This window comes from Pelophylax lessonae (assembly GCF_965119305.1).
Source record: "Pelophylax lessonae genome assembly, chromosome: 9".
Classification (NCBI taxonomy): Eukaryota; Metazoa; Chordata; class Amphibia; order Anura; family Ranidae; genus Pelophylax; species Pelophylax lessonae.
The window spans coordinates 151,483,796-151,501,420 of NC_138776.1; the positions used below are offsets into that span (position 1 = coordinate 151,483,796).

The 17,625-nt window shown below is 44.6% G+C and overlaps 1 protein-coding gene across 2 annotated transcripts in view; it reads right to left on the minus strand.

Annotated features, from left to right (window-relative positions):
* NFKB2 (nuclear factor kappa B subunit 2) overlaps nt 1-17,625 on the minus strand; it is a 94,550-nt gene that overhangs the window by 53,072 nt on the left and 23,853 nt on the right. The window contains exon 2 of one of the 2 annotated variants that reach the window (XM_082267405.1): nt 3,292-3,367. In XM_082267405.1, the coding sequence (XP_082123531.1) occupies nt 3,292-3,327 (36 nt within the window). In that variant the 5' untranslated portion in view covers nt 3,328-3,367. Of the gene's footprint in view, nt 1-3,291; nt 3,659-17,625 lie in introns of those variants that run through there. The other variant, XM_082267404.1, reaches the window with a different exon arrangement.

The following is a 17,625-nucleotide window of genomic DNA, read 5'->3' on the forward strand; positions in this document are numbered from 1 at the left end:
AGAGTGGGGATAGCGGGGGAGACCCCAGGGGTCTCTGCTGCATCCTCTACCCTGGGACCCCCACCAGACTCCAGGTCCAGAGAGGGGAAAATGGAGTGGGGGAAGCCCAGCTCACTGAGGGATTTAAGGATGGGGGGAGGGAACCTACAGGCAGGTCTGATCGTTTCTGAAGGTTACCCGCGTCCACCCCAAAAAAAAAAAAACGCCAAAAAGGGGAGAGGGAGGACTGTACTTACCCTTCCATGGTGCGGGTAATGCTCTAGACAGAATCCTCGCCACCGAAGTAGGGGAGCTGTAGGCCAAGGGACCGCTGCAACTCAGACCCAAGCCTGGTCGTATGCGACCCTGGGGGACATTTAACTTGCGGGCCAGCCTCTGTCCTTGAGGCTATGTTGCAGCCGACCTGGCGCCTAGATGCGGTCTGCTCTCTGGCTGGGCTGGGGGGACCATTAGATCCAGATTATTCAGTCCGTCACCCAGCCCGGCAGTTGAAAAAAAACAAAAAAGATGTAAGGAAGGAGAAAAGTGCTAGGACCAGAGATCCCAGCCGGGAGCCTAGGTCCTTACTCCTGACTTAACAGATTAAAACTGATTAAAGGTAGAGGAGAGAGCTGCTCAGGTGTAGGTTCCGGACCCGGTGCAGGTCAGATCCGCCGTCCAGGAGTATGAAAATCCAAATGTGAGACGGCACTCAGGGTATTGTAATGAAATCAAAGGTTTCTTTATTCCTCAAAATAAAGTAGACAGTGTACAGAACAGACGTGTCCGGTTGACGCGTTTCACGACATTGTTAGTCGCTTACTCATAACCACACTGTGTGTTCTGTACACTTCTGTCTACTTTATTTTGAGGAATAAAGAAACCTTTGATTTCATTACAATACCCTGAGTGAGATTAAAACTGATTACCTAGAGCAGATAGGGGAGTTATATACCAAGCTGAGGAGTAGGAAGCAATATAACCCAATAGTTACGATTTATGTCAACGAATGAAAGAGAAATATAAGTTTTCCTGCCCACCCAAAAGAGAACATACAGCCAGACAGGGCTGTACACATGCTGCAGTCAGGATGTCACTGCCTATCAAACATGCCTATAGAAGTCAATAGGACGAAGCCATGAGCCAAAAAAGCTAGGTTTGTAGTTGCTGTGTGGTAATCCAATTAAAAATAGCTGCGTGCAAAAAAATATATATATATTTTTTGAGCCATTCAGGAGGCAGTAGAGTTGCCTACTGAATACCTGCAAGCCACTCCTCTGCTTCCCTCTGAAAAGCGATCACTAGTTGAAATTCAGCCAGTTCAGCGGGTTCCTTGTGTCGAAGGGACATGCTGGAAATTTTTTACTGATCAACGGCTGCAGCCACTGATCAGTCTATTCCGGGAGCAGTGGGAGCCGCTGTCAGAATAAGGTGCCTCAGAGGGAGGGGATTCCTCTATCCACCTCATTTGTGTAGACGGCAAAACCAGTTAGATAATGGTTAAACCTTTAACCGTGTATGGCTAGCATGCCTAATAGTGTCAAACAAACACTGATGTTAATGACAGTGTCATTAAGGAAGTGGGACCAAGTAAATCAAGTTTCCACTGCAATGGGATAGGACACAAAGCTGGTCTCTGCCTTAACAGTCATGTACATGAAGGCATCCAAAGTAATCAGTCTCAAACAGCCTGTGGTCCCGCAGACAAGCCATTTTGAGGTTTTCTTTCCTTTACCCAAAGTACAAAGGATCTTCCAAGGGAACTGATTCTTCAGACCATGATAATCAAAGCTTTTTAGCACAGCTGGGCCACAATCATTTTTTATTAAGGATGTTTGAAATCCAAATTATTGTTTGGAAGAAGTTTTCTAGCCCAGTGTTTCTCAACTCCTGTCCTCAGGGAACACTAGCAGGCCAGGTTTGCAAGATAACTGAAATACATCACAGGTGATATCATTTTCTGTTCAGTGATTGCAGTAATCTAGTCTGCATCCCCTACATTTAATACCTAAAATCTGGCCTGTTAGTTTGCCCTGAGGCCCGGAGTTGAGAAACACTGTTCTAGCCTATGCAATCGCTAGTTATTGCCCACTGTGGTTGGCAGGGTCAGGGGTCTCCACAGACTTTAGATCTTTTTCTTAATCACAATAAAAAGACTGGATTATACCCTCTACATATCATCATATACCCTTAAAATGAATATGTGCTTTCCCCATGCATGGCAAAGCAACGCTTTAACTTTAAAGCAAACCTACATATACTATAATATTTCTCTTGGTTTCACAAAACCATGTGTAAGCTTTGAGCCACTGGGGTTGCAGCTTACAGAGGACTATGGTCTCCCCTACAGCAGCACTGATTGGCCAGCACTGATACATGGATTGACTCACATGGTCCTCCATACTAGGATGTAATGTGTATTTATTTCAGCAAGAAGCAATGAATGGAGTAACAGTGGAGAAAAGGAAAGGGGAGTATATGCTGCCAGGAATGGGGGATTATAGAAAACTGAATGTTTTGCCATGAAGGCAACTCAATGATCACACAAGCATCAGTTCAAACTCCCAGCAAAGTGTTCAATCATCTTGGTTCAGTTGAACTTCTTTAGAAAAAGGAGGGGCAGAAAGTATTGTGCCGAGTATTTGTGTATGTATGTGATTACACAATATATATTTTCATGGTCACAGCTGTTCATATTACTAGTATAAACCAATTTTACATAGACTAAGTAAATTGTTTTTATTGCATGTACTTCTACAAATAATAAAAACATAAAGTGTGCTTATTTAATAGATAATTCTTAATCCTCAGAGCTAATTGCAGTGACTCACAGCAGCAATTCAGAATTCATTTTGTCAAAGTAAGATCAGTACAGGATGGATTTAGATGGGTTGTTATGTGTTACTCTACATTTAAAGGGTAAAGTGTTTATGCTCATTTGACACCCTCCTGCAAATATACAATACATGCTGCATGATCTCACAAGGTGGCTGGAAATGGCCCCTGCTCTGTAAAACTGAACTCGAGTGACATCAAGCAGAACAGTAACAGAATCTGTACGCACAACAGCCAATTGCTCTGTGTATGCACTGATGTCAATCTCACTGTCAAAATGAAACTAATCCAGCAATAGCTGGAAAAGCAGTGCCCTTAGGATGCATCAATGTACTGCTCCAGCACTGAAAATGTAAAAAAACATGGCCCTTCACTAGTAGCTATTAGACTGTTTTAGATGTCTTACAATATAACAGTGCAAATAGCCAAATCTTTACAGGTCTCAAACCAGATCAAGAGGATTGTCAAAGTACTTACATGATCGAATGGTTCCACTTTGAGTCCGTTGTTCATTTTTCACTTCCAGCCTTGTAGGATAATCAGAAAAGGGGTCCTGGGTAAAGACAAGGAGGAGGATTCAAAGGCTGGTCATTTAGCAAATCTAGTCCAACAGAGCCTGCCACACTTCTTGTGCTTGTAGTGTGCCCATGTAAGGATATGACAGGCAGATTTTGTAAACCTCTCTTACAGAAAACTAGCCCGAGTGACTTGTGTGAAAATATCCAGGGGAAAACTGCAATATGAAGGAGTACAAAGGGCTGACAGTGCTTCGTGCAGGGAAAGGACAAAAATAAAGGGAGGGGAAGAGCCCCAGGAAAGTTGGAGCAGCAGAGGAAAGTCCCTAAAATACCAGCTTTGTGAGAAGTGACATCACAGTCATGTGACTGCCACAGCAACACCCACTTTTACAAAGCAGGAAACAAAACATCTGAGTCTACACATAAGGCTGTGCGCTGTGCAGACGTGTGAGACTGCAATGAACTCAGTCTAACCACCTGCACTGCTAAAACCTCTTCACTGAGTGTGCATTGTGTAAACATGATGCCTGCCCACAGCAACTCATTTTACCTTCCATTTTTACTGTTCAGGCTTTAATATAAATCAGCAAACCAATAGATTGTTATCAATGAATTTTACTATTAATCATACTGCAACACAATCCATTTTTACAAACCAACTGTCAAACCAATCAGCTAATAGCAACAAGAAATACAGATTCATTTCCAGTCCCTCGCCAATTCAAGCTTGCCTGCATACAACTCATTTATATTAAGTACAGTGAAGCAATGCACAGTTGTTTGCAAAGTTAGGAAACAAGGAAGAGGTTTTCATAGTCATACCCATAACTATCTCAGGGGAATTTTTTCTGACTAACAAAGTTTACTGCTGATCATATTCAACATGGAAGCCCTTCCCCAAGAACAGGAACAGCATTGCTCAACACTGCTTGGCAGTGCATACAATGAGATCTGACAAGATACAGTTACATTTAACACACGAGTATGCATATTTGTTTTTCTGTGTGTACAGGTACTTTATTCATGCTGGGGTGTAGAACAGATTAGCACACAAATGTTCACATCGACTCCACCCAAAACATTTGTAATTGAAACAAAAGCCAGAATTTACTAGATGTCCCCAATTCGCTACAAAAGTAGATTGATGGTACGCTACACAGATTGATTCTCAGCCATGTAGAATAAATAACTGAGAAGTTCATCTGTGGGTAAGTGTGCACTGTGGTAGGGACAGATAATCTTCAAGTTACAAATTTCAATAGCAGCTGGATAAAAATAACCTGTATAATAATTCAGTAAAACCTGTTCTAGACAAATGACAGGCAAAGCGTTTTGTAGAATTATGTTCCCTGTTAATTTCTACTTCATATGTACATTTAAGCACAAATATACCAGTCAATGAATACATCATAGTGGGGCACAATAAACAAATGCACATGCGGCGTTGTAGGGCCCTGGTGCCCAACCTTCACCCTTTTGGTACTTACTGTGTGGCCATTGCAGCCAGTATATTCCCTCCCTAGGTGCTTATTCAGCTCTAATCAGTAAATGACCGGAAACAATGCAATAATAATTCCTTTACCAAGTTACACAATCTATAACACTCCTTAATACGACCTGATTTAACTCTTGGATCTGCATCATATCTACATCTCCTGCTGCTTTTTCATAATTCCCCCACCCATTATCGTTTTATCAGACCACCAGTCATTGGGGAAGCACAGGTCCAATACGATGATTCAAAGCTCTTCTCCTCTAATATAGCCACTTACACACAGAGACATGGAGTGAAGCATGGCATGTTAGGCCAGTCCTGGTGAAGAGGATAATTATGTGACAAAGAATTCCTAGAGTACTGTGGGTGCTCATGCACTGCTGTTTATTAAGAGATAGGTCACTGCCCTGACAAAAAGGTGTAGTTATTGCAATTGAGCCAGAAAAAAACAGCTTTTTTGTCAGTCCTACATGGCCCAGGAAAATGTGAAAAATGGAAAGGAGCTCCAACAGTTGGCTGGATTGAAACTACAAAATGGTCATATGCAATATTTAAAAAAAAAAAAAATGAAACATTTTTTGTCATGACCATAATTTGTAACAAGAGAATGTGTGCGCAAAACCACTACACCTTTCTTTAATAAACAATGCACAGAAGTGGCATGGTTGGTCTATTGCTGTACAGAAAAAGGTAAACCAGTATAAGTTCTGATGCAAATGAACTTCTGCCATATGCCACTAGAAAGTTTCACAAAACAATTGTATACGAGTACTAATGCAAGATCTGTGCAAAAGACTTCCTGCCATATTCTGAGACTCTCCAGACGGAGGTTTTTAATACATAAGATAAAAGTCTTCAGTAAACTTTCAGGTGGTGGGAGGAAAAGAACAAAATATACTTCTGAAGAGTATCTACTGTATGTATAGCATGAGTGCGGAGAGTCCCTGGGGCTCTTTAGGAGTCATGCAAAAGAATATTTAAAGCAACTTGCATTTTGACTAAAGGCTTCTATTACGTCACATCTTAGCACTGCATTTACCTTAAAAATACCTAATGTAGTAGAGATTACAGACTTACAGACTGGTAATTTTTTTATATTTGCCTGGCATTTACTCTTGACCAAAGTTACTGGTTTGTATGTTTGTATACATCTCTAAAAGTGGAAAGTTGGGTACACACTGAGTTTTTTTTTTTTGTCTGCTGGTTGAACAAAAAAGAAATTCAGATTCCTGCATCCACACAAGCAGTGTATTTTGACAGGGAAGAAGTCCCCATTGTGGCGTTGTATTCTGGCAGGCGGGACTCCTCTCCTATCAAAATACACGAATAAACTGTTTGACAGAAGCGTCTAATGATTGACTTATGTTGAACATAGATGGCTACACACAGATCAAGTGCCAGTTTCAGCTGAAGAGGCTGAATTTCAATCCCGTGTACCCAGCTTTAGTCTAGGTTCACACCATTGCGGTTTCCCCATGGCCACATTTGCGTGGGCATAGCAGCACGTTCATTTGAAGGGGCACTGTACCTGCTGAAAACAGGGCCAGAATAATGTAGAGCCTATTGGAGCTGCAGTTCTAAGGCCCCCTACCTTAACATAGGCCCAGCCAGGGCTTTTTTTCAGCCGGCAATAGCTCTGTCACTGCCGTTTACTGTCATTTCTAAACATAGAAGCCCAGCTTCTGTGCTACAAGTGACAGCGCGCTCCTGGCAGCTCCCTCAGAACCTCCCTGCATGGCACTTGGCAGACAGAGAGGGACAGTTGCCAGGGCACAGTGTGTGTTTATGGTCTTCGGAGAGAGCATCCCATGCTGGCTGAGAAACAGCCTGGTGCTCAGATGCCGATGCCCCTTGCTTGATGATATCTTTGCCACTGCTGTCCAGTGTTAGAGAGAGGGGAGCTGCAAATGGACTGTGGAACCCCAAGACTGGATGCTCCTGAGAGGTGAGCAGATTGCATGCAGAGTTTAGCTGTTGTAGAGAAAGAGTTAGGAGGTGGTTGCAGAGACAATCTGTGAGAGAAGGGTGCAGAAGTTTTGGATGTGGGGACATAAGTGTCTTGTCCTCATGAGCAGGCAGGAGCTCTGTGCTGCTGACTCCTGGGCCTTCTGACTCCCCTCCCACCGCCGCTGATGCTGAAAGCGCGGATTTCTCTCCCACCTCCAGCCTGCCTCCATGGCCACTCGGCGTCTGGATTCCTCCCTCCCTCTATCGGCGGAAGCCGCAACAGAAGGAGAGCTTCTGGATGCTCTGGCCTCATCAAACAGCTGCTTCCAGAGCTGTAAGCTTGGCTTCAGAGGGATTCGAGTGAAGGTTGTTTGAGAGAGTTTTTCGAAGAGAGGAAGCTGTGGTGAAGACCCCTGAATCAGCTTAGTACAGTACTTCCCATCTGGCACTATCCTTCTGGAGCCCCTCGTGAGGACTTTAACAGAGACAGATGACTCTTTATAATAACTAGCAGATGGTCCATTTCTGTTATAGCTTATATCCGAGGGGTTGAGGTGAGACCTCTTGATAATGCTCGTACGAATAGACTCCATTCAAAACATCTGTACCCGCACCAAGTGGTTTAGAGCTTGAGGTCCAAGATTGGACATACCTTGCTTCCCTTCCTGGGACTTGCAAACATGAAACAAACGTTCTGATTCTGAGACCGGAGCAACCACCCCTTGTAGTAGCAAGTCTTGCACCACCCCGAAGAGACCTTGCAGGCAGTCTGGGTATAACGCAGGCTGGACGGAAAGAACTTCTTTGGAGGAGAAGACAGAAAACTCGATCTTGTAGCCGGACCCACTTCTCTTTAATCGGGGAGGTCCATGGGTCCGGAAGAAGTGAAGACGTCCTCCCCAAACCCAGATACAGGTGAGAGCACCCCTTCAGGCAGAAGGGGTGTTTGTCTGCAGGTCTGGAAGGACCCGCTCTCGGCATACCAGACCAGGTCCTCATGGAACCTCTGGAGGGGGTCTTTCCAGGGAGGCTCCGAACTGACAATTCCCCACAAAGCGAAGATCACATAAGGCCTTCTGGAAAGTCTGGTCCGCAGACCAGCATTTCAGCCATATCAAGAATCATTGCTGTCATGGACAGCACAGAGACTAAGGGAGCCGCATCCAGAGAGGACCAACTAGTCCGCCAGCTCTGCAAAGGCAGGATTAATGTGTTCCCCCTCCAGATCCTGGCGCAAAAGCCTTGTCCACTGAGGAAAGTCAGGGACACCATGCTATGGTGAACACCGGCCTAAGGACCGAACCGGCCACAGTAAACATGTGACGGACCTAAGTCTCAGCTCTCCTGTCAAAAGGACCTTTTAAAACCGGAGACTCCTTCACCTGGATTAGGGTGGATTTATTTAACCTGGAGATCTGAGAGTCCACTAGGTGGAAATGCCCACGTACTCAACATATACTCCTCAAGGGATACCGTCTATAGAAACGCTTAGGTACTGCCATATTGCGTTTAGAACTCCAGAGACTCGTGACAATTTTGTCACAATAGGCGGGAAAAAGGAAATACCTTTGCCGCTTTAGACAATCTGCGGGCCCCAAGGGGACCGGCGCCTCTGGCGCAGAAGCAGCTGCATCCCCCATGTTTAAAGTTTCCTGCACAGATACAACCAGTACATCCACCAGCGCCTTTGCATGCGCATGTGCAGTAAAAGAGGAATCATCCTCACCATCAGAGCACCTGAAGTGCGTGGATGAAGGCCCAGTAGAGTCGCTATATGCTAAGCTCACCCTGAGAACATAACAAGCAGGGGAGGTCGCAGAAAACAGTCCCGCAAGGAGACGCGTGCTAAAGGTCATGAAAAGGACCATCTATCAGACCCAAGGTTTGCCCTCCATAGAGGACGTAGCCTTAGATGGGGGAGAGGGGGTCCGCTGTGAAGGAGACACGCAGGCAGAGTACCCTCACCTACACAATAATGGCTGCTTCACCCCCAGGCACACCGTATGCCCCCCCCCCCTAAGAGGGGGGGAAGCGGACGCCCGTCCACAGCTCTATTAATCCGGTCAGCAGCTCAAACAGCCTGGTCTACAGCTTGGACAGCTTGGCCAGCAGCTCAGGCAGCCAGCCGCGAGCAGGCCGCAAAGCGGCCTAAATTTGGGGCCCGATCCGGCCGCATGAGTTGCGAGTCTGCCAGCAGCTCTGTTAGCTTAATCAGCAGCTCTGTTAGCTTAAATCAGCAGCTCTGTTAGCTTAAATCAGCAGCTCTGTTAGCTTAAATCAGCAGCTCTGTTAGCTTAAATCAGCAGCTCTGTTAGCTTGGTCAGTCACTCGGGCAGCTTGGTCAGTCGCTTGGACAGCTAATCCTGTCAGTTGTGAGTAGGCCGTAGGCCTAAATTTTTTGCCCGATCTGGACGTGCGAGGCGGGCATCCATTGGCAGTACCGTCCGCTATATCAGCAGCTCGTACAGCTTGGTCTGGCACTCAGACAACCGTGAGTAGGCTGCAAAGCCGCCGCCTCAATTCTTGGCTCGATCCGGCCTCGTGAGGTGCACATCCATTGGCAGTACCAGCCTCTATATCATTAGCTCAGACAGCTTGGTCAGGCACTTGGCCAGCCCCGAGTAAGCAGCAACGCAGCTGTCTAAATTTTCAGCCCAATCTGGCCACGTGAGGAGCAGACCTGCAGGTGATGAAATATCTGCTCCCCCCTCAGCCCAGTAACCACCGTGGTTGGGGCCAAAAGACCACCGTGACTGTTAGAGGGGCTGGGGGGAATGGAAGGGAACCCAGGGGTCTGGCCATCCCAGGGAGGGGCCCACGTTTACCCCGAGGAACCACAAAGGGAGACACTACTTACCACACCAAGGAACCGTGTGGGCACCACTCTGGGCAGACCACCTCCCCATCTTGGAATGGGGGGGTGCTGCGAGCCAAAGGTACGCTGCGACTCAGGTCATGACCAGGGTCATGACCAGGGATATGCATCTTCGGGAGGCGCTTAAGTCGCCAGCCAGTCCCTGTCCAGTGGGACTTTGTCGCGGCCGACCTAGCTCGGAGCTGAGGCCTGCACGCGCTCGCTGGCCAGACTGGGAAAACCGTAAGGATCTAGAATATCCAGCCCGTCGCTCGGTCCGGTAGTTGATTATAGTTCTCACAGGAACCAAATTGATTGTAGTTCTCACAGGAACAGAAAATAAAAGAAGAAAAAAAACTCAGTTTAAAAAGGAAAAAATGCCAGGAGCAGAGATCCCAGCAGGGAACTAGGTCCTTACTACTGACTAAGCAGAAAAAAACAGAAGAGCTAGAGCAGATAGTGTATAGAGTATAACCCCTGAGACTGCCCTATGGGCGTAGTCAAACTCCTAACTCTTTTCTGCCTCGTGTCCTCCTACTCCTAGAGAGAGCAGCATAACCCAAGGGTCAAAGAACATATGGAGCTGTGTATGTCAATGAACAAAAGAAAAATCAGCATTTTTTTACTTGAAAAATTACTTTGAAACCCCAAACATTCCATAATATTTAAGCAAAGGCCTCAGAGAGTAAAATGGTTGATGTTGAAATTTTATGTCTCACATGGTATTTGTGCAGAAGTTTTTTAAATACAAATTTTGTTTGAAAGAAATACACTTTAATAAATTTTAGTGCACAATACAATATTCTACTCAATTTTCTGGCAAAACACAAAAGACAATGTTACACCGAGTATATAGATACCAAACATGTCACACTTTAAAATTGAGCATGCCCATGGAACATGACAAACTATTGTACATTACATTATCCGTAGGCAATGCTTTAAAAGCTTTTACAGGTTACCACTTTAGATTTACACAGGAGGCCTGGTGCTAGAATTATTGCTCTCGATCTGACATTTGCGATGATACCTCACATGTGAGGTGCATTCGCTGTTTACGTATGTGCGCGGGACTGGCGCATGCGTTCGCCTTTGTGAGTGGGCGGGCAGGGGGGGGGGTTTAAAACTTTTTTTTTAGGTTACATCATTTTTTATTTTTATACTGTCTTTTTACATTTTTTTTTAGCAACTTTATTGCTATCACGAGGAATGGACAACATCCCTTGTGATAGCATGGGCAGCGACAGGTACTCTTTAGTCTTTACTGATAGATCTGGGGTATAATACTGATTAATTCTGATTTCCCGAGCCATTAATTGCTTGTTTACATCCTGCCAAACTGTAGGTGATGAAATACTCATTCTTCTGGTTTCTCAGACTATAGAGATGATCAGGGAAATTCCGGTGCTCAACTATCTCTATGGTCAGCTGGCTGCAGTCCTATGCTCCCCAACGGGATGGGAGTGCCCAGGAAGGTGGCAGAGCGAGGCTTTGCCACCTGTAGAGCCAATCCAGCAGGTAATTAGCCGCTAGGATCACTTTTACAATGAAAGTCCATCACCGCCTGAGAACGATGATACCTGCAGGCATCATCCCGGTATAACTACATAAACCCCCACAGGGGCTGGAGTGGTTAAAAAAAAAAAAAATCTAAGTACCTTTTTTCATAATCAATATACAGCTGTCACGTGACCCAGCTCTTTCCCAGCCTATTTGCAGGGAAATAGCAGCGGGAGGAGCTTTAATTCCTCTGCTGCCGGCTGTTCTCAAAAAAAAAAAAAAAGGAGGAAACAGCCTTTAGAATACAGGGGAGAAAAACATAAATACATAATTGAGATCAAATAAATGTTTTAGATCTTCATGCAAAAAAAATATTTTTGAACTTAAATCTTTATTATTTTTGTGCAAAAACATGGTGTGAGCTATTTTGCGGCAGGTTTTGCCAATCACAGCCTGTTCAATGCCCCTCCAACCTGTATCTATGGTTTGTATGTGCTTAGAACTACAGGGATGTGAAGACTCCACAAATCAACATGTAATACCCCACCTACATTGTTTTAGCTGTTTAGTGAGCATGGAGGAGGAAAGAGTGGGCTGGCATTTATCCGGAGAGTATATGCCCACATGTGTGACTCTAACCTGCACAAATAGGAAAAAGGAGGAAATGAACAGCTTGTCATAGTGACTTCAGCCTTGGTTCACACAGGAAATTGCATGCGATTCTTTGCAGTGCGATTTGAGCCCATTCATTTTGTATGGGCTCAAACAGCCCTGCAAAGGTATCAGTACTTGGTATCGGTGAGTACCTGACCAAAAGTATCAGTACTCGCTGGCAAAAGAACAATATCTGTTCATCTCTACTTGAAAGCACTGTAAAGCATTTACATAGTTTATATTACCATGCTTTTATTATCCCTGATGAAGATTCTGGATGAATTGAAGTGCGTAGGGGCTTAGTTTTATTTTAATATTGAGGCAACGCCTCAAGAAGTTACAAGACTGCTATAACTGCTGATGAAAAAAGGCATTTAGTGGATTTCTTGGCTTAATAGATCATAAACCCGCCCCGAATCTACTGAAGAATTTCAAGTCTAGCAGGCCGGGCCCTGGTGGCCCAGGCTTGGACACAGTATGGATCCCAATGGGGGTGTCCTTTCCTGGGTCGTGGGGGTATCGGAAGTGTTTAATCTAACAAAGGGGTATACTTTTACTGTGATATGCTTTTGACGACATATAGTGGCAGCTAGGATGATTTTTACTTTGTGTGTTATCTGGTTCCCTTGAAAGAAGTCCTATGACTACAGGTTCATGAATATAGTTACGTTTCTACTCATTGTTATCAATTCAACTAATGCTATGTTTGCATATGTTATGTGATACAGTATTACTTGCAATCCTTGTTTACCTTGGGAATTGTATTCCCCTGTTGTCAATGTTTCTGTGATGAAAATTTAATAAAAAGATTTATATAAAAAAAAAAAAAAAAAAAAAAAAGGCATTTAGCAGTTTATATTTACTAAAATAATAGCATGTCCATGTTCTGTGTACTGTGGGACCACATATAGTGAATGCAGGGTCCTGGGTTTAGTAACATTTTATTAAGCGTTGTTTATATTTTTAACACAAATTTCTAATATAGTTTTTTGTCTGTATCCCTATTAGGGAGATTTGTCCGGTTTACCATTATTTTTGAAAGTGAAAGTAAAAGAAAATTCCAAATTTTGGGTTGTCCCCAGAAAAGTAATAGAGGGGAAATCTTCCAATGGGCACACTAGTTCTGGTAACCTGGGGGTCCCCAAGGAATTTCCTTCATTTGCAGGGATTTCCTCTCACTTCCTGTTTGGCTATGGGACAGGAAGTGAAGGGAAATCTCTACAATGGGACACAGATGCCAAAAAAAGACCTGACAGGGGTTATAACCCTCCCTTATGGGCCTAAACACTTTCAATTTGTATGCAATCTGGCAGGCCCTTGCACTACATAGAAAAGGTAAATCTGAAGGAAATCTAACCACAAAAGTTGGATAGTGTGTATCCAGCTTAAAGGGCCATTCAGATTTACCTTTTCTATGTAGTGCAAGGGCCTGCCAGATTGCATACAAATTGAAAGTGTTTAGGTTTGACCTCATATTATATGGTTTTTGTAAATCTAAAGGAAAAAGTCTTCAGAAAATCTTATAGTGTGTATGGCCCATTACTCTATTCAAATTGAAAAAAAAAAATAGTTTTTCCTATAGTTCTACTTTAACCACTTACCTACAGTGCACTTTCACCCCCTTCCTGCCCAGACCGATTTTCAGCTTTCAGCGCTCTCACACTTTGACTGAGAATTACTCAGTCATGCAACACTGTACCCATTCAAAAATTGTGTCCTTTTTTTCACACAAATAGAGCTTTCTTTTGATGGTATTTAATCACTACTGGGTTTTTTATTTTTTCTGCTATAAATAAAAAAAGACTGAAAATATTATGAAAAAACGCATTTTTCTTTGTTTCTGTCATAAAATTTTGCAAATTAGTAATTTTTCTTCACAAATTTTGGCCAAAATTTATACTGCTACTTATCTTTGGTAAAAATAACCCAAGTAAGTGTATATTATTTGGTCTTTGTGAAAGTTATAGAGTCCACAAGCTATGGTGTGAATCATTGAAAATTGATCACACTTGATCACACCTGATGTACTGAAGGCCTATCTCATTTCTTGAGACACTAAAAAGTCAGGAAAGTACAAATACCCCCCAAATGACCCCTTTTTGGAAAGTAGACATTCCAAGGTATTTAATAAGGGGCATGGTGAGTTTTTTGAAGTTGTAATTTTTTCCCACAATGCTTTGCAAAATGAAGATTTTTTTTTTTATTTTATTTTTTTTTTACAAATTGCCGTATTAACAGGTTATTTCTCTCACACAGCACATGTATACTTGCAACTACACCCCAAAACACATTCTACTACTCCTTCTGAGTATGGCGATACCACATGTGTGAGACTTTTTCACAGCCTGGCCACATACAGAGGCCTAACATCCAACCAGCACCGTCCGGCATTCTAGGAGCACAAATTTCACATATAATTTCCTGACAACCTATCGTACTTTTGAAGGCCCTGGAGCACCAGGACAATGGAAACCCCTATAAAATGACCCCATTTTGGAAAGCAAACACCCCAACGTATAATTTTTGAGGCATAATGAGTCTTTTGAATATGTCATTTTTTTCCACAAGTTTTTGGAAAATGTGGAAAGAAAATGAAAACACATTTTTTTTTACACAAAGCTGTCCATTTATGCAATATTTCTAACACATAGCATGTACATAGCAAAAATTGCACCCCAAAATACATTCTGCTATTCCTCCTGAGTATGGCGATACCACATGTGTAACACTTTTTCACAGCCTGGCCACATACATAGGCTTAACATCCAAGTAGCGCTTTACACAAAGTTGTCCATTTATCCACTTTAAGACTGGGCCTATTTTTGACACTTGGTGTTTACAAGCTAAAATCATTTTTTTGCTAGAAAACTACTTGGAACCCCCAAACATTATATATTTTTTTTTAGCAGAGACCCTAGAGAATAAAATGGAGATCGTTGCAATATTTTTTATCACACCATATTTGCGCAGCAGTCTTCCAAATGCGATTTTTTTGAAAAAAAATCACTTTTTTGATCTAAAAAATAAGAAAACAGTAAATTTAGCAAATTTTTTTTCCATAATGTGAACGATAATGTTACGCCGAGTAATTAGATACCCAACATGTCATGCTTCAAAATTGCGCATGCTCACAGAATGGCGCCAAACATTGGTACTTAAAAATCCCCATAGGCAACATTTTAAAAATTTCTGCAGGTTACTAGCTTAGAGTTACAGAAGAGGTCTAGGGCTTAAATTATTGCTCTCGCTCTAACGATCGCGGCGATACCTCACATGTATGGTTTGAACACCGTTTACATATGTGGGCGGGACTTGCGTATGCGTTTGCTTCTGCGCGCGAGCTAACGGGGACAGGGCGCTTTAATTTTTTTTTTTTTTTTTTTTTCCTATTTATTTTATTTATTATTTTTTTATTTTTACACAGTTTAAAAAAAAAAATGTTTTGATAATTTTTATTCCTATTACAAGGAATGTAAACATCCCTTGTAATAGAAATAGGCATGACAGGTCCTCTTTATTGTGAGATCTGGGGTCAAAAAGACCTCACACCTCACAACTACACTAAAAAAGAAAAAAAAAAAAAAAATTGTTGAAAGAGGAAAAAAAAAAAAGCAAAAAAAAAAAGCGGCCCTTTAAACCGGTTGCTAGGCAACATCTTTTGACGTAGCTCCGGTCCTCCAAGACCATAGAGTTGAGTGAGGGCCATCTTGCCCTCACTCGACTTCCTGTCTCTGAGGATCCGGGACCGGATAGTTTTCCCCGCTGCCGGCGGGTCCGGTAAGCTGGGAAAACGTCTGGGACGCGGCAGGAGGGGGGGGGGGCACCTCTTCCCCTGCACCGTAAGGGTAATTCCGCGGCGAATCCGCCACTGGGACCACCCTTATCTGAAAGCCGACCGCCCGCCGTTTCAAAAAATACCGGGGTTATGGGGGCTATCTTCTGCCATAACCCCAGTATTTAGCTTTTAATGGCCGACGCATATAGTCGTTAGGCGGTCAGTAAGTGATTGCATGTATATGGCAAACAGGTGACGATGACTGATGGGGTGACAGGTGACGATGACTGATGGGGTGACAGGTGACGATGACTGATGGGGTGACAGGTGATGATGATTGATGAGGTGACAGGTGACGATGATTGATGAGGTGACAGATGACAATCACTGACCGGGTGACATGTGACGATGATTGATGGGGTGACAAGTGACGATCACTGATGGGGTGTCAAGTGACGATGATTGATAGGGTGACAGATGACGGTGACTGATGGGGTGACAGGTGACGATGACTGATGGGGTGACAGGTGACGGTGACTGATGGGGTGACAGGTTACGATGACTGATGGGGTGACAGATGACGATGACTGATGGGGTGACAGGTGACGGTGATTGATGGGGTGACAGGTGACGGGGCGATGGTCACTGATGGGTGACAGGTGACGGGCGATGGTGCACGGCGGTACTGATGGCAGTCTCTGGTGACCGGTGAACTTTAGGCTACATTCACATGTGAGCGTAGCGATCACGGGCAGAATCACTGCGATTCTGCCCGCGATCCAGAAATCATTGCAAATGGCGGGACGCCTGTGCGTTGCCCGCTGTGCAATGTTGCTGCGATTTCCGCCTGCCGAATCGCGGTAACATCACGCAAACAACGCATGACGCCCCAAAGAAACTCTTGTACTTTTTTGGGCGTCATGCGATGTTTGCGCGATGTTACTGCGATTTGGCAGGCGGAAATGGCGGCAACATCGCACAGCGTTTGGGGTGCTATTGCAAATCACGGGCAACGCACAGGCGTCCCGCAATTTGCAATGATTTCCGGATCGCGGGCAGAATCGCGGTGATTTTGCCCGCGATCGCTGCGCTCACATGTGAACGTTATGGGTGTCAATTTCTGGGCACTGATGAGGTGACTGTTGGGTGACAGGTGACATTGGGGGGGGCTGGGGACTGTGTGGGGACCTTTATTACTGTGATTTTAGTGTGATTTTACTTTTTACAGGTGTACAGAGCAGTAACTCACTATTTCTAGCTCTGCTCCCCTCATACTGGAAACTGTGTGAGGGGAGAAGAGCTAGTAACAGTCAGTTACTGCTCTGTGTTTACATTTTGTGATCGGCTGTGAATGGATTCACAGCCGATCACTTAGTAAACAGTCACTGTCAGTGACTGTTTACTACCGCCGGTGACAGCTGTGTTCCTACGGAACACAGTGCCACCGACATGACCGCGCTGCGCGCTCCCGATCGCGCATGCGCGGTCATCTCCCGGCCGCCTCCATTGTGATCGGCTGTGTCATTGGAACACAGCCGATCACGTGGGAAACAGCCATGCCTATTGGCTGTTTCCCCCCTGCCGGTGACCGGCTGTGTCCCGGGGACACGCCGACACCGGCAGTGCACGGCGGCGCGCCCGCGATCGCGCGCCTGCCGTGCATTTACTGGGTCACGTCATATGACGTCCGCCCAGGATAATAGCCGCACCGTCCCGCCGTCATATGACGGCGGGCGGGCGGTAAGTGGTTAAAGAGGAAGTAAACCCTCCTCTGCAAGTTGTACCTATAGGTAAGCCTATGATAAGGCTTACCTATAGGTACTGTAAATATCTCCTAAACATGCACCGTTTAGGAGATATTTACCTTACATGCAGCCAGTGACGTCACTGGTGCATGAGCTCTGAAGGAACGGCCACTCGTGCCGTTCCTTCAGAGTCCCGTGCCGTGACTGTCGGCTCTCGCGCGCGTGCGCGGGAGTGACGTCACCGCGGCTCCGGCCAATCAGATGGCCGGATGCCGCGATCCCGGAAGACGGGCGACTGGACATAGAGGTGAGTGAGCGGCACG